Source organism: Panthera tigris, chromosome D4 (genome assembly GCF_018350195.1).
Source record: "Panthera tigris isolate Pti1 chromosome D4, P.tigris_Pti1_mat1.1, whole genome shotgun sequence".
NCBI lineage: Eukaryota > Metazoa > Chordata > Mammalia > Carnivora > Felidae > Panthera > Panthera tigris.
Genome location: NC_056672.1, coordinates 72546404 through 72569008, shown reverse-complemented (window position 1 = coordinate 72569008; position 22605 = coordinate 72546404). Strand labels below are relative to the sequence as shown.

Sequence of the window (22605 nt, the reverse complement as noted above, 5' to 3'; positions counted from 1 at the left end):
TTGGGTGACTAGAAAATCCAACTCGTAGAACTAGTAAGGTGGAGATATATAAACTATCAACAGTGTATAAGTAAAAAGCTGTCTTAAATAGAAGAAATAGAAAATGTAATGGGAAAAAGTGACTGTCACAATATTGACAACAAATTTTAAAATACCAGAAATAAGAAATAATCCAAGAGATGTTTATAGGATAAATCTTTCCTGAAGAACATAGAATAATGTAACAACAAGAGGAACATATTTGGAAAAATAGTTGTCAGTTTATTTCAAATTTATCTTTGTAACTCAATGAAATTTTTTAAAATAACATTTTTATTGTGATATTCTCACACCACACAGTTCACTCTTTTAAAGTACAGTTCATTGGTTTTTAGTATATTCAGAGTTGTGGGATCATCACCACTATCTAATTTCAGAACATTTTCATCACCTCAAAAAGAAACCCCATACCCATTAGCAGTAATTCACGATTGCCCTTCTCCCTCCAGCCTCAGGTGACCACTCATTTACTTTCTCTTTCTGTGGGTTTTTCTACTATGGTCTTTTCATATCAGTGAAATAACAGAATATGTAGCCTTTTGTGGCTGGCTTCTTTCACTTAGCGTAATATTTTCAAGATTCATCCATGTAATAAGTATCAGTACTTCATTTTGCTTTATAGCTAAATAAAACTCCATTGTATGGATCTACCACAGTTCATTCATGAGTTGATGGACATTTCCGTTATTTCCACTTTTTGGTTATTATAGATAATGCAGCTGTAAACACTCATGTATAATTTTGTGTGTGGACATGTTTTCAGTTCTCTTGGATATGTGCCTTGGAGAGAGAGAGTTGAGTCACAAGTTAACTCTGTTTACCTGTTTGAGGAAATGCCAGATTATTTTCTAAGGTAGCTGCACCATTTTACAAGCCAACCAGCAACATGTGAGGGTTCCTATTTTTCCACATCCTTGTCAACACTTGTTTTCTCTGTAGAAGATATGTGCATATTTTCAAAAATATTTAAACATATATACAGTAGGTATATTTTCATAAATATTTTTATAAATATACATATATGTATGTTTTCTTTGAAGAAATGTTCAGATCCCTTGCCCATTTTAAATTAGATTGTCTTTATTTAAAAAGTTTTAAATGTTTTTATTTATTTTTGAGAGAGAGAGAGAGAGCGTGCACAAGTAGAGGAGGGGCAGAGAGAGAGGCAGACACAGAATCTGAAGCAGTCTCCAGGCTCTGAGCTGTCCGTACAGAGCCTGACCCAGGGCCCAAACTTGTAAACCACACGATCATGACCTGAGCCAAAGTCATACATTTAACTGACTGAGCCACCCAGGCTTCCCAGATTAATTGTCTTTTTATTGTTGAATTGTAAGAGTTCTTTATGTATTCTAGATACTAAAACCCTTACAATTTGCAAATATCTGTCCCATTTTGTGTGTTTTCTTTGGACGTTCTTTGAGGCAGAAAAGGTCTTAATTTTGATGTAGTCCAACTTATTTATTTTTTCTTTTATTGTTTGTCCCTTTGGTGTAATGGAAAGTTGAAGATTTATGTATTCTAAGAGTTTACAGTTTTAGTGTTTACTGTTAGATTTATCATCCATTTTGATTTAACTTTTTTGTATATGGTGTGAGATAGGAGTCCAACATCATTCTTCATGATATTCAGTTGTCCCAGTACCTTTGTTGAAAAGACTATTTCCCACATTTAATTGTCTGAGCATCCTTGTCATTCAGTGAGATTTAAAAATTTTAGCACACTAAATATAAGTATATTTGAGTAATTAAAAGAATGTTAAAAATTAGGAACAACAAATGGGGCTTGTCTTCCAAGCAAATCACACAGTAGCCTGTCGGAAACAAAATAGTTGGTACACCATAGATGAAACCATTGGATCTGGAGAATCGAAAACAGAAAAATGTGTATATATGAGAATTTAGTTTATGGTAACAGCATAGAATAGTAGAGAAAGAATAGACTAGTCGTTAAATGATATTGGGATGATTGGCTGTTTACTTGGAAAAACAATTACCTCAGCATACACAAAACTAAATTCTAGAAGGGAATAAATGAACGCTATTTTATGGTAGTTTTCCATTAGAAAGCTGGGCACATAAGTCTGAAGTTTTCTTCAGATCATTCCACAACCATTATTGGATAAACACAAATTTAAGAAGAATTTTGAAAAAGTTTTATTATAACCACTGACAGAATTATGGCATGAATCTCTGATTTGTGGGGCCCAGGGCAAAATGAAAATTCAGGAATCCTTGAAAATCAGGAATCCTTGTTCAAAAATGTGCCCTGAAAGGTACAAAAATATTAAGAGGTTTTTTTTCCTTTCTGTGGTCTTTTTGGTGTTTTTTAATTTTCTATTTAATACCATTCTAACTAAAGCAAAATTTAAAGTATTAACATAAATTTTGCTTTTATCTTTCTGTTGTGCAATGTCAGCTTTAAATGCAACAAACAGCATTCAACTCATATGTGGGATCACCAAAATTAAGCAAGTTGGGTTTTGTAATTCACATATGCACATGCATTTCATTCTCCCAGAAGAGTAGGAAAATGTTGCACAAAACGAATACTCTTTATTTCACTTCTTGACATGTGCACATTCTACCAACACTCTTTCCCTCCAGCTTCCTGATGAGTAAGGACCAAGAGGAAAAGGAACTATGTGTCGTACTACCTTTTCTTTTCTGTCTGTGTCATAATTTTCAGCATCAGTAAATGCAAGTATGTAACTCTAGTGACAAAAGCTAAGATATGGTTCCTTGGTATCGTTTGTATTTCTTAAACCATTGCTTGCTTTCTGAGATGGAAATGAATTTCTCATTCAAACAGCTCCGCCTACTTTCGCTGTCACCACCTGTACTTATTCAGTTGTAGATACAAAACACTTAACCTTTCTTAAGTCTCAACTGAATTCCTACATGCTGTGGGTCTACTGCAATTCTCTGTTCATGGGACGGGGAAAACATCATGTGCAAAGGGATGGTAGGGAATGGCAGACATAAGTACTGTGCATATATCCTCTGTCCATGCACATGCTCCATTGTCCCAATGGGTTGCACTCTTGTGAAACAAGCCCTGCAGGTGCACAGCCCAATACATTTGATTCATCTAGTCAGTTTACAGATTGATCCCTGCTGCCTAACTGGTGAGTGGAGCATGCAGCATGGCGATGGCCTAGTTCAAGGCTGCTCCAGGGGAGGGTCAACTCACCACTGAGCCAGCTACACTGCAGGGCTGGACTGTGTACCCACTGACAGGAGGGTGAGCCTCCAGCTTGTCCAGGGCTACTTGCAGTATTCTTCCATGTGTGAAGAACATGAACATCAGGCTGGGTGTGCAGGCTTCCAGACAGGTGGCTGTGCTGAAGTCTTTACTTGGTTCTTTTTAATATGAGGTATGCTGGAACTTTGTAGTGTAATGTTATTACACATCTTTTCTTCGCAAAACTTCCATTTTCCTGAGAGTCACTTATTGCTTTGTAGTTTTATTTTCTTTATGTATGTCTCCCCTATTCATTAAGTATCTGGCAGAAGTATAAGTTGCTTTTTCTTTCTTGAAAAAAATTTTTTTAAGTTTATTTATTTATTTTGAGAGAGTGAGAGAGCACAAGCAGGGGAAGAACAGAGAGAGTGGGAGAGAGAGAATCCCAAGCAGGCTCTGCACTGTCAGCACAGAGCCCAATGTGGGGCTTGAACTCATGAACCGTGAGCTCATGACCTGAGCCAAAATCAGGAGTCATCGCTCAAGTGACTGAGCCATCCAAACTCCCCGCCTTTTAATTATTTCTTTTCTTCCTCTTCTTTCTGTTTTTTTTTCTCCTCCTCCTCCTTCTTTTAAACTTGAAGACACATTCCTGGCACTCTTCCCCCTTGCTCTTATGCTAACTTTGTCGCTCTTAGAACATTCCTTTGCCATTATTCCAAGAGTTCCCTTTGCTTCTCTCTTATGTACCATCCCATTTCCACATCTTTCTTGTTCTTTGCTTCCTTCCTCATTTTATGACTCTCTTCTACCAGAAACTTCCCAATAAAGGATTCATGGAAATGAAAATGTTCAACTTTTCCTATGTGAAACAGTGTTCATCCTATTCCTACATTTGATTGGCTGTATTTTGTAAACTCTAGGTTAAAAATGACTTTCAGACCTTTGAAGTTATTTTGCCATCATTTTTTAGCTTCTAATGTTTCTGTTTAAGAATGCCATCTGATTGGGGCACCTGGGTGGCTCAGTCAGTTGAGCACTTGACTTTGCCTTGGGGCATGATCTCACTGTTTGTGGGTTTAAACCCCCCCTGTTGGGCTCTGTGCCAACACTCAGAGCCTGGAGGCTGCTTTGGATTCTGTGTCTTCCTCTCTCTCTGCCCCTCCCCTGCTCCTGCTCTGTGTCTCTCTCAAAAATAAACATTAAAAAATTTTTTTAAAAAAAATGCCATCCTATTTTGCATGTGACATTTTTTTCTTGTTTCCTTTTTTTAAAAAAATTTTAATCCAAGGTAGTGTAATAATGATTTCAGGAATAGAATTTAATGACTCATCACTTACATATGACACCAGTGCTCATCCCAACAAGTGCCCTCTTTAATTCCCATCACCCATTTAGTCCATCCCCCTCACCCACCTCCCCTCCAGCAGCCCTCAGAAAACCCCTCCAGAAAACCCTTGTTTTCTGTATTTAAGAGTCTCTTGTGGCTTGTCTCCCTCTCTGTTTTTATCTTATTTTTACTTCCCTTACTGTATGTTCATCTGTTTTGCTTCCTAAATTCCACATATGAATGAAATCATGTGATATTTGTCTTTCTGTGATTGACTCATTTGGTTTAGCATAATACACTCTAGTTCTATCCACATTGTTGCAAATGGCAAGATTTCATTCTTTTTGACAGACAAGTAATATTCCATATGTATATATGTACATATCGACATACATATACTACATCTTCTTTATCCATTCATTAGTCAGTGGACATTTGGACTGTTTCCATAGTTTGGCTATTGTTGATAGTGCTACTATAAACATTGGGGGAGGGTGTGTGTGCCCCTTCAAAACAGCATTTTTGTATCCTTTGGATAAATACCTAGTAGTGCAATTGCTGGGTTGTAGGGTAGTTCTATTTTTAATTTTTTGAGGAACCTCCATACTGTTTTCCAGAGTGGCTGCACCAGTTTGCATTCCCACCAGCAGTGCAAAAGAGATCCTCTTTCTCTGCATCCTTGCCAATATCTGTTGTTACCTGAGTTGTTGATGTTAGCTATTCTGACAGGTGTGAGGTGGTAGCTCATTGTGGTTGTGATTTGTATTTCCCTTACGAGGAGTAATGTTGAGCATCTCTTTGTGTGTCTGGTAGCTATCTGGATGTCTTCTTTGGAGAAGTGTCTATTCATGTCTTTGCCCGTTTCCTCACTGGATTACTTGTTTTTTGGGTGTTGAGTTTAAGAAGTTCTTTGTAGATTTTGGATACTAACCCTTTATCTGATACATCATTTGTAAATATCTTCTCCCATTCTGTTTGTTGCCTTTTAGTTTTGTTGATTGTTTCCTTCGCTGTGCAGAAGCTTTTTATCTTGATGAGGTCCCAGTAGTTCATTTTTGCTTTTATTTCCCTTGCCTTTGGAGATGTGATGAGTAGGAAGTTACTGTGGCTGAGGTCAAAGAGGTTGTTGCCTGTTTTCTCCTCTAGGATTTGATGGCTTCCTGTGTTTATGTCTTCCATCCATTTTGAGTTTATTTTTTGTGTATGGTATAAGAAAATAGTCCAGGTTCATTCTTCTTCATGTTGCTGTCTATTTTTCCCAACACCATTTGTTGAAGAGACTGTCTTATTTCCATTGTATGTTCTTTTCTGCTTTGTCAAAGATTAGCTGGCCATACATTTGTGGGTTCATTTCTGGGTTCTCTTATTCTGTTCCATTGATCTATCTGTGTCTCTCTTTTTGTGCCAGTACGATAATGTCTTGACGATTACAGCTTTGTCATACAGCTAAGTCCTAATTGTGATGCCTCCAGCTTTGGTTTTCTTTTTCAACATTACTTTGGCTATTCAGGGTCTTTTCTGGTTCCACGCAGATTTTAGAATTGTTTGTTCTAGCCCTGTAAAGAATGCTGGTGTTACTTTGATAGGGAATGCATTGAATATGTAGATTTCTTTGGGCAGTATCGACATTTTAACGATATTTGTTCTTCCAATCCATGAGCATGGACTGTTTTTCCATTTTTTTTGTGTCTTCAATTTCTTTCATAAGCTTTCTTCTATAGTTTTCACTGTACAGATTTTTCGCCTCTTTGGTTGGGTTTATTCCTAGGTATTTTATAGTTTTTGGTGTCATTATAAATGGAACTGATTCCTTGATTTCTCTTTCTGCTGCTTTGTTACTGATGTATAGAAATGCAACTGATTTCTGTACATTGATTTTATATCCTGTGACTTTGCTGAATTCATGGGTCAGTTTTAGCAGCTTTTTGGTGGAATCTATTGGGTTTCCCATATAGAGTATCATGTCATCTGCAAAGAGTGAAAGTTTGACCTCTTCCTGGCCGATTTGGATGCCTTTTATTTCTTTGTGTTGTCTGATTGCTGAGGCTAAGACTTCCAATACTATGTTGAATAACAGTGGTGAGAGTGGACATCCCTGTCTTGTTCCTGACCTTAGGGGGAAGCTCTCAGTTTTTCCCCATTGAGGATGATATTAACTATGGGTCTTCTGTATATGGCTTTTATGATCTTAAGGTATATTCCTTCTATTCCTACTTTCTTAAGCGTTTTGATCAAGAAAGGGTGCTATGGTTTTTCAAATGACATTTTTTTTATATAACTCTCAGATTCTTTTTCTCTAGTGTTCTCATTTAAGTGTGGTATTCCTTGATTTTGGTTTCTTCCATTCACTGTCCTATAAATCCATTGTTATCACTTTATTTTATTTTATTTTTTTAACTTAAAAAATATTTTAAATGTTTATTTAAAAAAATTTTTTTAATGTTTATTCATTTTTGAAAGACAGAGACAGAGCACAAGCAGGGGTGGGGCAGAGAGAGAAGGGGACACAGAATCTGAAGCAGGCTCCAGGCTCTGAGCTGTCAGCACAGAGCCCAACGTGCGGCTCGAACTCACAAACTGCAAAATCATGACCTGAGCTGAAGTCAGATGCTCAACTGACTGAGCCACCCAGGTGCCCCTAAATGTTTATTTGTTTTTGAGAGAGAGAGAGAGAAAGCGGGGGAGGGGCAGAGAGAGAGGGGGACAGAGGATCCCAAGTGGGCTCCGCGCTGACAGCAGACAGCCCAACATGGGCTCATACTCACAAACCATGAGATCATGACCTGAGCTGAAGTTGGACACTTAACTGACTGAGCCACCCAGGTGCCCCATTGTATCATTCTACATTCTACCAACAACGTATGGAAATTCTTCTGGTGTGTGTTGCTGTCAGGTGTTTAGTTTTGATTTTGTTTTTGCCATTCTCATTAGTGTATAGAAATAGGTCATTGTAGTTTTCATTTTAAAATGTAAACAAACAGGGGCGCCTGGGTGGCTCAGTCGGTTGAGCATCCAGCTTTGGCTCAGGTCATGGTCTCACAGTTTGTGAGTTTGAGTCCCGTGTCAGGCTCTGTGCTGACAGCTCAGAGCCTGGAGCCTGTTTTGGATTCTGTGTCTCCCTCTCTCTCTCTTCCTCCCCCCGCTCGTGCTCTGTCTCTCTCAAAAATAAATAAACATTAAAAAGAATTTTTAAACGTAAACAACAAAAATATCAAAATGTCATTTAGGTTCACTTCCTCCCCGTACGAAAAAGAGTAGTAATAATCCTTTTTGGTTGAGGAATTTGGAAATGAGACTTTTATGTATTGTTGCTAAAGTATCTATCTGTGCAGGCCTTTTGGATGGGAATTATCTATTAAATAAATCTTCACTTCCTGTCTACTATGCCAGGCACTGTCCTAAGCACTAAGTACAATGGGGGATAAGACAAAGTCAGTCTTAATGAGAAAAACAGATGATAAAACAAACACAAGATCTTCTATATCGTCGTCACTGCTAAGAAGAAAGTAAATGGTATGCCACAAAGTAAAGATTGGAGGTTGGCAAACCTAGATGGCAGGGTCATAGAAGGCCCTTCAAGAAGATGATATGTAAGCAATTTGGATTCTTAACTAAAAGTAAAATGTGTTTACCTCTTTTTTTTTTTTTTTAATTTACATCCAAATTAGTTACCATATAGTGCAACAATGATTTCAGGAGTAGATTCCTTAGTGCCCCTTACCCATTTAGCCCATCCCCCCTCCCACAACCCCTCCAGTAACCCCATTTGTTCTCCATATTTATGAGTCTCCTCTGTTTTGTCCCCCTCCCTGTTTTTATATTGTTTTTGTTTCCCTTCCCTTATGTTCATCTGTTTTGTCTCTTAAAGTCCTCACATGAGTGAAGTCATATGATTTTTGTCTTTCTCTAATTTCACTCAGCATAATACCCTCCAGTTCCATCCACATAGTTGCAAATGGCAAGATTTCATTCTTTTTGATTGCCGGAATATGTATGTATACACACACACGCATATATATATAGATATATATACACATATGTATGTATATATACACATACACACATACATACATACACACACACCACATTTTCTTTATCCATTCATCCATCGATGGACATTTGGGCTCTTTCCATACTGTGGCTATTGTCGATAGTGCTGCTGTAAACATGGGGGTGCAGGTGTCCCTTCAAAACAGCACACCTGTACCCCTTGGATAAATGCCTAGTAGTGTAATTGCTGGGTTGTAGGGTAGTTCTATTTTTAGTTTTTTGGGGCACCTCCATACTGTTTTCCAGAGTGGATGCACCAGCTTGCATTCCCACCAACAGTGCAAAAGGGTTCCTCTTTCTCTGCATCCTAGCCAACATCTGTTGTTGCCTGAGTTGTTAATGTTAGCCATTCTGACAGGTGTGAGGTGGTATCTCATTGTGGTTTTGATTTGTATTTCCCTGATGATGCGATGTTGAGCATGTTTTCATGTGTCGGTTGGCCATCTGGATGTCTTCGATATGTTTACCTCTTGATCAAGAGATTTCTCCTGTAGAAATCCAGATTACAGAAATATACACACCTACACACAAGTGTGCAAGGGTTTCACAAGTGTTTCCTCTCTTGTCCCACTGCAGTGCATTCTAGTTCACAGCAGCCAGGGGTCACCTCTGAAAACTCAAATCCCATCATATCACTTCCCTGCTTATAAAACCCTTCAATGACTTGTACTTGAGGTAAAATCTAAACTCCTCGTCTTATAAAACCCATTCCCTATTTCTAGCTTAATTTTGTTTCATACCCTTTACCCCCTCTCTCTTTAGCATCCAGCCACCCTGGTCTGTTTTTTCTTCTTCACATAAGCTAAGCCTTCGCACTTACTCCTCCCTGTGTCTGAAAGCTGTTGCCTACATACTTCCTGTGTTTGGCACATTCTCAGCCTTCTGGTCTCAGCTCAGGACTTGACTTGAGTCGTCTTCTTGACCACATGGTGGCTGGTGTTCCATCAACTTGGTTAAACCGAGAACCAGATTACTCAGCAATGCTTCCTCTATATAGTTCCGGTTAGAGTTGGCCAAAAGAAGAGCTTGCATGACATTTTGGAAGGCAGAAGTAAAGCAATGACCATTACTCTCTGAAGTTCATTATAGTCAGATGAGGTGGTGGACAGATAGATGCAGACACACCCAGCTTGTACTTGACCTCCCTACCCTTGCTGTACTTCTGCCATTTTTGGCATGGAATAACCTGGGAATTGCTGAAATGTTTTAAAATAAAGTATACTTTTCTTTAAGCAAAACAGGCCTTTGTAGTGCAGCTGTGATCACCCATCCTTTGGGAAAAAACACCAGAGAAACATCAATTGGTTGTTAGATGGTGAAATTTGCCAAGCCCTATAGAGATCATTCAATGCTTCCTAATGGGGGTGCTATTGATATGTTGGATGAAATAGTTCTGTGGGGGACCAGCCTAGGTATGGCAGAAGGGTTAGCATCCCTGGATTCTGGTCACCAAATGTCAGTAGCACTCTCCAGTTACTGTAAAAAACAAAAATGTCACACTCCTCCCCCATTTCCAAAACCTCCCAGGACTAGTGCCCTCCATAGTTATGAACTACTGAATCTTTGCATTTTTATCCCAGGTAAATGGAGGCCGGAGAAGGGAAAGAACTTGCCCAAGTCACAGACAAGATGTATATAAAATAATCAGAGAAGATTTATTGATAACTTGCTACCTGGAGCCCAGGCATTCTACTAGAAGCTGGCTGGGGTGGGGAGGGGGAAGAACACAAGAAATACAAAACGTGGTCTCTAGCCTCAGAAGAGAGGAAGAGAGTGCAAAGACTAATTTTTATTAGGAACTTATTGCATTCTAGCACTTTCAAACCTTTTCTGTTATCTTTGCAACAATTCTTTGAGGAAACCAAAGGCTCACAGGGGTTAATTGTAGTCAGAATTTGAACCCAGTTTTTTTATGACTCCAAAGTCACTATTGTCTTTTCAATGGAAAGATGGCCTTCTGGGTAACCTGGAGCCGTATGTACATAATTACTTGCTGAATTTCAATGGGTGGATCTGGAGGCAACTATCACTGGATTCTTGGTTTGCTTACCTACAGGGAGTCCTCATGCTGTGGTAGAAACTTTAAATTAGAAAAGAAGGTAAAGGCTTATGTTTTCACCCCTGCTCCTACTCTATGTGGGAAGAGAACTCTGGACTTCTTTTGAGAAGACTACTTATTTCTAGATATTAGGATGGTGTGCCAGACGTAAAGATGTATTACTCAGATTCTCCTTCCAAGAAAGTGCTCATGGCTGAGCTGTGAGAGTGAGGTTAGCTGGTAGCCTCCACTGTTAACTCATTGAGATTTGCCTCAGTTCTTGAGCTAAGGTACTGGTCTTCTTGGGGTGGCCCAGCCAATGACTGAGCACTCCTGTGGTACAAGGTCCTATCTGTGTCTGCCTAATGCAGGATGCTTCTAACATGCTTCAGAGCTTCCCACTGGCCTGAGATGTTGTCAGCTCTATGTCATCTTTTCCTAATCCTTCCATAGTCTTGCTGCCTCCTTTTTCCTTTCACAAATGTTATTCCCTAATAAGCCTTTTATACCACTAAATCTGTCTCAGCATCTGCTTTTTGAAGACCCAGCTACCACAGATGGATTGTGGTTAGCTCCAAACAACCTTTCATCAGTGAAGGGAGTGGATATTTTAGAACTGGATTTGAGCTGGTACTGGCAGAATGGGTGCTGGGAACCAAGAAATACTTCTACTCTGGCACATGAATTAAATAAACTTGTGTTTCTTCCTGTTGTTCTTGGCACTGGTAATGTCTTGGTATTATATAACATGGCTTGAATGTTCCCACTGGCTTTCTCAATGAGTGATTTGTTCAATTAGTCAAGAGTGTGACTGAAGACAAGGTCACTAAGTCCATTTCCAGCCAGCCAGTTGGCGTGAGTCAAGTTGCTGGGCTATAAATTGACGGTTATCTATTTATATATGGATTCCATAAGCGCCAGTCATTTGGGGGCTTGTATGCCAATCATTTCTCAACCACCTGGCAGACTGTCCCCCTTCCTTTGGGTCACTTATAAAATGCCCTGTATTTGGCATTGAGTGAGGAAGTCTTAATGTGGTTAGTGACCAAGTTAACTTAACTTGAAGCCATGAATGGAAAAGAATAGTTTTTGCTTTTTGGTATGGAAGTATCTCCTAATTCCTTATGAGAAGAACAGTACTCCAAATCATCAGTCCAACCATTCATCTTTCAAATATTTGTTTACTAAAAAGAGTTGTTACTTGTCCTTCACTTGATCAGGCTCTTGGCAGCTACAACCACAGAACTGTATTTTTGAGGAATCTACACGCAGCTTCTTCAGTAGTAACTACAAAGCAGACGCCTCTGAGGGTCTAAAGCATTACTATTTCCTGTTCCGTTGGTCCTTCATGTCAGAAACATTAAGCTTTGACCTGTGCAGTGAAGTCATGAGAGTAGGGAGTCTGGGGTCAGACAGTCTTGGATTCAAATATGGGTTCTCCCACAGACTGGCTGTGTGATCTTGGTTGGTTTACTTAACCTCTCTTAAGTCTTAGTTCATACCTCTGTAAAACAGGAAACCTATCATATAGAGGTATTATGAGGATTATATGAAAGACTATTTGTAAAGCACTTATCTAGTATGGAGCTCTTTATTTCTGACATTAAAATATTATTTTTACATATCAGGCCCTTGGACAGAGGATACTTGTACTGCTGTATCCTCATTGTAACTATTTGCCTTAGTAAGTGGATTCTGGCACAGTCCAATCCTTGAACTTTTAAAAGTGACTTTGAACAAGGCCTTCTTTCTTTGATTACCAAATTGTTCCCAAGTTTGATGAACTCTAAAAGCTTTAAATATAACAGTTGCTGATGCAACTTGACTGTAATATAGCAGTTTGGATTCAGGTGTCATGTTTAAAATGTGGCTATATGATTGCATATTAGCTCTCTGGTCTTAAGAGGTCGGTAGGTATTTGGGGCCTAGGAAGTTCAGCCCTGGAATAACTGGCTACCCTTAACAAGAATGAGGACCATCTCAGCTGACCCCATAGAGGAGAAGGTGCAAAGGTCAGCTCCCCAGGACAGCAGCAGAGGCCATGAGGTACACTTAGTCCATCTGCTGCTGTTGTGCTGAGACCGGCTCATCAGAAGTGCTGTTTGTCTGCTAGCAGAGAGGAAGGAGTCCATTTCCTTGGGGCTCATCGGCTAGCAAACCAAGTCAATTCTCACAAAACCTTTCTCCACAAAACCTTTACTTTCCAGAGACCCTCTCTACCCCTCTTCACTGGACTGGGAGAGGGCTGAAGTCTTTTAAAGCGTGTGTTCCTTAGATGAAGCTTCAGTCATCTGGAGGGAAAAAATTCTGGCTCTGTACCTGAAATTAAGTGATTAGTTTTTAATTGAATCAAATTATGTTTTTTTCTCCTTTTATTCTTCATCTTCATTACTATTGGCTTCTCTGTTTTTATATATGTGTGTGTGCATATATATACATTTTATACACACGTGTGTGTGTGTGTGTGTATATTTTTTTTTTTTGCCAGTATTTTCTCCCAGTCTGTGGCTTGTCTTTCGTCTTCATTACAGTAGGCTTCTGTTTTTATATATGTGTGTGTGTGTGTATAAATATATATATGTATATATATTTGCCAGTATTTTCTCCCGGTCTGTGGCTTGTCTTTCATTCCTTTTAAAGAATGACTTTTAAAGAACAGAACTATTTGATTTTGATGATATCCAATTTATGACTCATGCTTTTGGTATTGTATCTAGGATATCTTTGCCTAACGTAGGGTCACAGAGGTTTTCTTCTCTGTTTTTGAAAAGTTTTGTAGGGGCACCTGGGTGGCTCAATTGGTTAAGTGTCCGACCTTGGCTCAGGTCACCATGTACGGTTTGTGGGTTCAAGCCCCACGTCGGGCTCTGCACTGACAGCTCAGAGCCTGGAGCCTGCTTCAGATTCTGTCTTTCTCTCTCTGCCCCTCCCCTGCTTGTGCTCTCAAAAATAGACATTAAAAAAAGTTTTGTAGCTTTAGATTTTTCAATTTGTGTCTATGATCCATTTTGAGTTAATTTTTGTATACAACATAAGGATTGAACTCCCATCTCACTGCATGGACAGCCAGGTGTTCCAGCATCATTTGTTGAGAATATATCCTTTGTCAGAAATCAGTCGTTCATTAATACAACACTGTCTTTATTATGATAGCTTTATTTTAAAAATCTTGAAATAGAACAATGTTTATCTGCCAACTTGTTCATCAATTTCAAATTTATTTTAGCTATTCTAGACCCTTTGCATTTTCAAATAAATTTTAAAATATATTTGCCAATTTCTAGCAAAAAATGACTACAGGGATATTGATTTTTGGTTAATCAAACGGAGGGAATAAAGTACACAGACTTTGCCACCAATTGAAGGTCAGTTCTCCCATCTCAAGGGATAGAAAACCCATAACCAGCCCATAATGGCTAAAATTATATAGACCTCAAAATACCAGTGCCTGGATATCAGTTGAACATAAATTAGGAATGGCCACACAGGAGCTGGCAAGACTTTTTAAAGCGAGCCACAGATTGAATGCCACAACCCCTAGGTTCACTGCCCTCTACCCAGCTCCTTCTTTGATACCAACCTCTTTCCGTTATACCAACCTCTTTCTGTTTGGGGGAAGTGAAAAAGGGGACAAGGCACAAGGCAGAAATGAACCATAACTTTAACAAGCCCCTTTCTAACTTTCAAGACCTATGCTAAGTCCCACCTTCTCCAGAAATAATTCTCTGACCCTACCAGCCCAATATGTGCTAAACATGATGAGGGTTCTATACACATCATCTCATTGAATCCCTATAGTAATCTATGAGGCATGTATAAGGAAACTAAGTATCAGAGGAAGTTAAATCTGTCCTCATGCTTCAAAATGACAGAAATAGGAAGGAAGCCCAGATCTATATAACTCCAAAGTCATGCTCCCTCTTTTTTTTAAATGTTCACTTATTTGGGGGGTGGGGAGGGGGAGAGAGAGAGAATGAATGAATCCTAACCAGGCTCCATGATGTCAGTGCAGAGCCAGAACTCATGAACTGTGAGATCATGACCTGAGTCGAAATCAAGAGTCAGATGCTTAACCAACTGAGCCACTCAGGCACCCCCAAAGCCGTGCTCTTAAGCCCTTTCTACGTGATACCACCTCTCTAGTGTCACTCCTTTTCTGACCTACAATGGTATGGACTTAATCCCACTCAGTTGGGTTATTTCATATGCTTGTAGTGTCAGGTTTTTATTGATTATATGAAGTATTTCCCCAACTCCATTGATAGTTACTTGAAGCAAGGGATGATATCTTGTACTTCTCCATTTCTCTTATGGGGCATATGGTATAGTGAGGTATACTCAGTGATTAAACACTTGTCCATTCATTGTGGGGAAAGAAAAAAACGTAGTGATTGAGTTCAGAGAATAAGGAAAAGAAATTAAAATATACTGAATAGAAGCCATATTTCATTATTTTATTCAAACCTGTTTTGATCAACTCTGTTTTACTGCTTTGTGGAAGGTACTATCATCTTTGGTAGAGGCAGTGTCTTTGCTTCTGAAATTAGTAAAATTGAAGTGATGCACCCAATTCTGCGCACCATGTGAACAATGGAACATAGATTCCCTACACATTCCCTTTCCAAGTTTTATTCCATTCCTGCCTCACATAATTGGCTCTCTGATTCCAAGCCAGATCCACAGTTAAATCTGGTTCCAAAAGGCAGGGTTTTTTCCACTATTTTTCTTGAGTGTGTGTTTTGAGAAATTTAAGGTCATTAAGTAGATCTAAAAGAGAGGAGATTGCCAAGTTCCAAAAGGGCAAGAACAGTCTTTGGCCTCACACCAGTGAATGATATACCATTTCGTGGAGTGGGAGGAGGGAAGGTGGTGTCCAATGGACAAAAAAACTGGACCCAGAGCAGATATAAAAACAGAGGAGCCGGGGAGTTGAGCCACCATCAGGGAGAGACTCGCTCCCAGTGACTGTAGGGAAGACCGTGCTATTTCCTGCCAAGATGAAGCTGCTGTTGCTGTGTCTAGGGCTGATTCTAGTCTGTGCCCATGAGGAAGAAAACGTTGTGAGAAGCAACATCGATATTTCAAAGGTAGAGTCTGTATAGTAGCTTCTGCCCTTGTGGGGTAGCGTGGAGGATTCTGAAGTAACGTGGCCCTACCAGAGGACAGGAGTTCTTTGATGTATTAGACCAAAGGGGTGGTTTCAGACTTTTGACTAAGAGCAATTGTACCATATTAAAAGAGAACACTTGGGGACCTCTGTTCTCGCTTTAGGGATGGTGGAAAGAGCCCTAGATGTAGTACCAATTGACCTGAGTTCTAATTCCATCTTCACATCATTATTATGAGTCTGGCGCACAGGCCAGGTTCAAGGAGACAAGTATTCCTATGGAGTTCCCTGTCCCCTTTTCTTACCCAATCATTTTACTGATTTATTGCAGATTTCAGGAGAGTGGTATTCCATTCTCTTGGCCTCAGATGTTAAGGAAAAGATAGGAGAAATGGTAGCATGAGGGTTTTTGTCAAACACATCAAAGCCCTGGACAACTCTTCTCTGTCCTTTGTATTTCATACAAAGTAAGTGTGGTCTTTGTCACTTGGGAGAGGAAACACGGGAGTCTGAATATGGTGTTGGAACTCTGTGTGTGTGAGGGTACACATACCTTCTGGGTTTGTATTGAGAATAAGAGTCCATTATCTGACACTGATCCAGGACCTGAAGAACCTGGGCCTTTTCTAGATTCAAAGATAAGAATTTTGACAGAAACAAATTCAAATAGGAGTAGAGGAAGTATGGACGGGGTAGAGGGTATCAGAATCATAAGTAATGTGACAGTACAGCATAAGTTTGGAGCACAGGACTTGGAATTGACAGCCTCTCTCTTGAATCTCTTATGTATGACCAAGAAACTTCATCTGTTTCCACCCCAGTTTTCCCTTGGGTAAAGAGGATGATAATTCTCTTTAATGGTTTATTTTTTTTTGCAAGGACCATGTGAGGTAATGTTTGGAGAGCACTTCTGTGAGAGGCTGGCACATGGTGAACACTAAGCTAATTATCTAGACAGGTGGTTGTAGTGATAATAGTGGGAAGTAGTGGCAGAGTGACAGTAATGGAAGTAGTTGACTCATTCTTAAAGTATCACAAAGTAAAATAATGTAAATAAAAGCTCTTTGGAAACTGTACTCCAAAAATGTTCAACAGTGAAGTGGAATCAGAAACCCAAATTATAGGTAGAGTGTGAGGGAGCTGGGGCATCAATATCTCTCGGACATCAGCTTATTCTGTTTTACAGAGAGAACGGAAAGTGTACTGAAATATTTCTGGTTGCTGACAAAACAGAGGATGGTGTATATAGTGTTGTGTGTAAGTATATTAAAAAGTCTTTCTAAATTCTACTTCCACTCCAAGAATTTAATAAACGCCAATATCTTCAAGATCTTGACCAATTCCTGATCAATAGCTTATGTACATTATATAATGAGGGGCCATCTAATAGCCAAATCCTGAATCTGGAAGAACCTTGGGTAAAAAAAAGTCAATGCCTGGCACATAATACCATCAGATAAAGAAGGTAGTTTGCTTATATGTACCTCCAGCAAGAAAATTGACAAAAAAATAAGTGGTGGGACAGCTTCTCATTCCCTGCCTACTTTCTGATGATGTCTGCTGGTCATTGCTATAGCACATCATCGCTCAGGATATAGAGCACTGGGTATGTAATGCCAGCGGGCCTATAGAGAGGATAGAGACACACAGTTGGCAGAAATGGTCAAGGGAGGTGGGTGAGTCTCAGGGAGGATGATAGAGCATAAGTTGCTGCTATGGCTGAATTTTTCTACTACTGGTAGTCAAATACCAGTATCCCTTGGATGTCGCCTCATGAAGCCCAGGGAGATGTAAATAAAGACATTAAATATTACTCTATTACTCTCTATATCTTCCAGGATATGCACTTGAATTTGTTTCGTGGTTGAAAATAGGTAAAGGGGTTTCCTTACTTCCCGTGGATCTAACAAGCTCTGACCTATCAAGCTCTGAGAGGCCGGCGCACGGTGGCACAAGTTCTGAACTGTGTTCTGTTTCCTCCACAGATGATGGATACAATGTATTTAGCATAGTTGAAACGGTCTATGATGAGTATATCCTGTTACATCTTGTGAATTTCGACAAGAAGAAACCATTCCAACTGGTAGAGTTCTATGGTACGGTATTTTCATGCTGACACTCATCTTGGGGTGGGGAGGGGGGGGGGAAGGAAGGTAAACCTGGAGACAAAGTGGTCCTCCCAATTTTTATCCTGGAATGTCTCTCCTCCTCTGAAGACAGATGCTCACCTTTGGTAATCTGTCTTCCTGCCAGAACCATATCCTAAAGATGTCAAATTCAAGACAGGTTATAACCCATCCCCAAGACTTCTGCCTAAGCACCCAATCAGTGCTGTCCATTTTCCATCCATCTGGAGCCACCCCCTTATGAGCCTCAGTGACAAATACATAAGACACAGCAGTTACTGTCACTCTCCCCACAGCCCGAGAACCAGATGTGAGTCAAAAACTCAAGGAAAAGTTTGTGAAATATTGCCAAGAACATGGGATTGTTAAGGAAAACATACTTGACCTGACTGAAATTGGTAAGTATTGTTATTTTCTAGTTTTCTCTTCTTAAATTCCCATGTTACTGAAGGGGGGAAAGAACAATAACAACAACAACAAAAAAAAAACAAGAGAAGGCAGTACCCCCAATCAGTCCCCTTTGCCTTAACCTAGAGAATCATTTGGTTTCTCTCTGGCAAATAAACTGGGTTTGGTGTTTGTATGTGTTCTGTCTCTACAGATCGCTGTTTACAGGCCCGAGGAAGTGAAGTGGCCTAGGACTCCAGGTTGGTGATCTCTGATGGAAAGGGGGTGGCCCTGGGATCAGTGCCTTCCAAAAGCATTAGGAGTTTGTGTTCAAAGATGACAATAAAAATAATTTGGTAAGGAAGCTTGTGAGGAGAGCTTGAGATGTGGAATTGGAGGAGCTGGGTTCAGGACTCCTTCCTACCATGAACTTCTGAACAAATGACCTAAGCATTTACCAAGGGAATAATGATGTCTACCCTGCAGAGTTACCATGTGGACATAATGCTGGCAAAAGACATCAGTAATTGATGACATGCTAAAAATCATTAAGTCTTAAAATTTGAAATGGAGAAAGAGTAATAGGACATGAGTATGCAACTCACATCCGTTTCTGTGTTTATGGTTGGTCTTCCAAGCCCAGAAGGCATTTCACCCTCCCAATTTACAACAAACATTTCTTCCTTTGATCTTTGTACATCCTTAACTTTTCACCTGGGAATAGAGCTGTCTGAACTTCCAGTTGTCTTTTAAGCTGGAAAACAGACACTGAATCTTCTCATCAGTTTCCTACCTTAGATTTATTGTGGAGCTTCATTCAGATAATGTAGCTTGCATAAAGCAAACATTTAATAAAAGGTAGCTATCGCTTTGCCATTATCTCTCAATTTATCTAAAACTCTTCAAAACTTCTAGTGCTGAAGGTGGCAGAACAAGCCTAGGATCCTTCATTGCTTTTTTTCATAGATTCAGTTTGGGGACAATAAATAGGAGATCAGCAGTAGAAAAAATGGGGGGCATTTATTCATTGCCCTCCCTCCCCTATTCTGGCAAATAACATGTTACAGTACAGCTTGACATCTACTAGTCACCATTTGTCTCTATAACAGAAGTTCTGTTTGCCTCAGTTCAATCCAAGAAATGCTTAATAAGTTTCTGTGTTCTCTTTTTCATTTGCTTATTTAGTGTTGAGTGAATGCTTCCTTACCTGGGCTCCAGGATCTTCCCTTCTGTGGTCCCCACACCATCTAGTGACAAGTGCTGTGACCTGATTTCCATCATAATCACATAGGAAAGCATTATCTCTGCATCTTCAGAATCTTCCTTAATTGTCTAGGAAAACATCAACCAACCAGGATTTCAAGATTTTCTCCAAATTTTCCAGCTGTCTTTCCCATACCTAGGGGAACTCTATCATGAATAAGAACTTCCTATACCTGGTCAATAAATGATTAGGCTTGCAGACCTGTGGTTTGTCTTTGTGTATATGGGAGTGTGGGGCCGACAAAAAGCAAATGGGGGGACCTCCTTGGCTCTGCACCCATAATCCTTCTCTAGCTTCTCAGAATCTTTCCTGAGTTTCTCCCTCTGCAGTAATTCTCTGTCCCCATGAGTGCTGGTTGCCCTTTGATTTGCCTGTTTCTTGGTGATCTGATAAGATAAACTTTCCCATAATTTTCCCCGTCTTAGAATTCTCTTTCTCCATGGAGTGTTGCTGAGGCTGGTACCAGCTCAACATGTTTCAGGACATGTCCCCATATTTTAGCTTCTCTGTGTCATCCGTCCTACTAGATGGTTAGTGTCCTTCCATACTCTTGGAAAAGTTCCTTCAATCACCACTGTTATCTGTTGTGAACATATTAAGTGAGATTCCATTAAGTGTGAGCAATACCTACCTTCAATAATCTGGGCTTGGTACAGTCAGGAGGCATCAAGGAGGCAAAATGCTATCAGCCTCTTCTTTTGGGAGCTTCCAGGGAAAGGGAAAAGGAAATTAATGATCTTCTTCCACTTACAATCCTTTTGCAACAGTGTAAAACTTACACATGGGTGTTGGGGCAGAGCAAGACCTGGGTGGGAGTTGTCATACAAAAAGAATGACTCAGTCATTATGAACATACGGTTAATTAGGGAGAGCTTTATAGGCATGTGACCCTCCCCACATCTTACTCTGCCTCCAGGTCAGAAGAATAAGTTAGGTTCAGATTTAATTGCTCCAGACTTAAGCATTTGGTCTTACTGGCTGAAATATGTCAACAGGCTTTGTAGAAAGTCAACCCGTCATGCATGCGAAGATCCTTTTTTTAATTGAAGTGTGGTTGACAGACAATGCTGTTGTTAGTATCAGGTATACAACACAGTGATTAAACAAGTCTACCAAAATGATGTAGCCATCTCCCTGATGCCAGAACTCAAGAAAATCTAGGACCCCTCATTTTTAAATGTTAGCACTTAAAGGATAGAAGAGCTGTTACCCAGAGGGGCATGGCCCAACATAACCCTGAGAGTGCTTAAGACATTACCAGCAATAACAATCAGTGCAAGGAGGGCCACGATGATTGATGAGGGAAGATGGCTGGGTGTGCCACATGTCAGCCAAGAGGGAAGCACAAAAAGACCCTCTGTTGTTCCTAGGTCAAGATGGCAGCTGGAGCTCACACTGAAACTCTTACCTGTACTTCCCAACTCCCACAAAGTTATTTTCATCCATGAGTGGTTGCTAAAATAGGTGTTTCTGTTGGGGTATGCGATGAGGGGTCACACCGCCTATTCCACCATCTTGCGGATGTCAACCCAGATTAGCTCACCAAAAAGACACAGACAGAGAAGGACATTGAGTTTTCAAACCTGTTTTCTAGAGTATCAAATGAATCAGGCATCAGATGAAAGTTATGGTGGAAGCAGCCATCGCGGGGAGCTATGCTATTGTTTCTTCGTACACTGTTCAGGAACTGGAGGGCCAATCCCCTTGGGAATTTTCCACCATCATATTTAAATTCTTAGTTGTTTTTTAATAGTTTCTTATCACCTCATTGCCCATCAGCACATTCTTGGGTCTGAAAACAAATTGAGCTGATTAAAGGAAGGGAAATAAATCTGCAATGAGCACCACAGAATAATACTCCAAATGCAGGCAAGTGTGAATTAAGATTACTCTGTAGATCATATGTACTACGTTTCCTTCCAAGAGTTAAAAGTATATGCGAGGAAACTCTGCTTGTACATCAAATGCAGTGAGGACTCTTCTTTGGCATTCAGCTGGACAGGAGAAATGGGTCCCGGATTGATTTTCTGTTCACTGTAACAAATCACTACAAATTTAGTGGCTTCAAAACAGCACAAGTTTTGGAGGTCAGAAGACTGACACAGGGCTCACTGGGCCAAAACCAAGTGAACCCCAAGTCTGTCAATTTATTCAGATAATCTTCTATGTCCTTTCTTAGAGTTTTTAAGTTTTCTCTTTAGTAATGTTTTTTATTTTTGAGAAAGAGTGAGTGAGCAGGGGAGGAACAGAGGGAGACAGAGGATCCCAAGCAGGCTCTGTGCTGACAACAGAGAGCCTGATGTGGAGCTCGAACTCACGAATTGTATGATCATGCCGTGAGCCAAAGTCAGAGGCTTAACCGACTGAGCCACCCAGGCGCCCTTCTCCTTAGTAATTTTCTAATTTTCTTGTGTGTTCTTGGTTGTTGGTTCCCATATACTTTCACTGTTTGTTTTGTTTTCTGGGTTTTTTAACCATTAGTTATTATCATGAGTTTTTGCTGGTATAGAGAAATGTTATTGATTTTTGTAAGTTGATCTCTTTAGCAACCTTGATGGCATTTTTTTATTACGATAAAATCAATCTAATACTTTATGAATTCTGTTGGTTTTATAGATATGGTCATATTATCTGCAAATACATGTTAATGTAGGTCTTCCAATCCTTACACGTCTCTTTCTCTTTTTTCTCTTTTCTCCCTGTAACATTAGCCAGAACCTCAGGAATACTTTAAACATTGAAACCATACTTTCTTTACTAGGGGTTGGCAAACTGTAGCCCACAGGCCAATCCTTCCCTCTGCCTATTTTTGGATAGCCCGTGAGCCAAGAACATTTGCAATCCATGTGATATTAGAAATACTAATTTTCAACCCCAATTAAGCAAAATGTTATTCCCTCCTCCAATTCCATTCTTCTAATAGACCTATATTAAAATAAATTATGCTCAATATATTTTAAATTGCATCAGAAATATGAAAATATGTTTTCTGTGTTATTATATTGGTACCTACATAATATTTTTGATTTTCACCTCTTGGCCTGCAAAGCCTAAAATATTTATTATGTGGTCTTTTAGAGA

At 39.7% G+C, this 22605-nt stretch overlaps 1 protein-coding gene and 1 long non-coding RNA gene across 3 annotated transcripts in view; one reads left to right on the top strand and one right to left on the bottom strand.

Annotated features, from left to right (window-relative positions):
• LOC102958697 (allergen Fel d 4) overlaps positions 1 to 19722 on the top strand; it is a 33345-nt gene extending 13623 nt beyond the window's left edge. Inside the window, exons 2-7 of the mRNA XM_015543007.2 lie at positions 16079 to 16214; positions 16934 to 17004; positions 17733 to 17843; positions 18170 to 18271; positions 18475 to 18520; positions 19446 to 19722. Coding sequence (XP_015398493.2) covers positions 16147 to 16214; positions 16934 to 17004; positions 17733 to 17843; positions 18170 to 18271; positions 18475 to 18512 — 390 coding nt within the window. The 5' untranslated portion in view covers positions 16079 to 16146 and the 3' untranslated portion in view covers positions 18513 to 18520; positions 19446 to 19722. The remainder of the gene's footprint in view (positions 1 to 16078; positions 16215 to 16933; positions 17005 to 17732; positions 17844 to 18169; positions 18272 to 18474; positions 18521 to 19445) is intronic.
• LOC122233024 lies at positions 1793 to 21311 on the bottom strand. 2 transcript variants are annotated; one of them, XR_006210447.1, is made up of 4 exons: positions 21108 to 21311; positions 20156 to 20229; positions 19468 to 19592; positions 1793 to 1899 (listed from the first exon to the last, which is right to left on the bottom strand). It is a non-coding gene; the product is annotated as an uncharacterized LOC122233024 (long non-coding RNA). The 2 variants fall into 2 exon arrangements; XR_006210446.1 differs by lacking the exon at positions 1793 to 1899 and adding an exon at positions 17858 to 18009.
• Positions 21312 to 22605: the final 1294 nt, after the last annotated feature.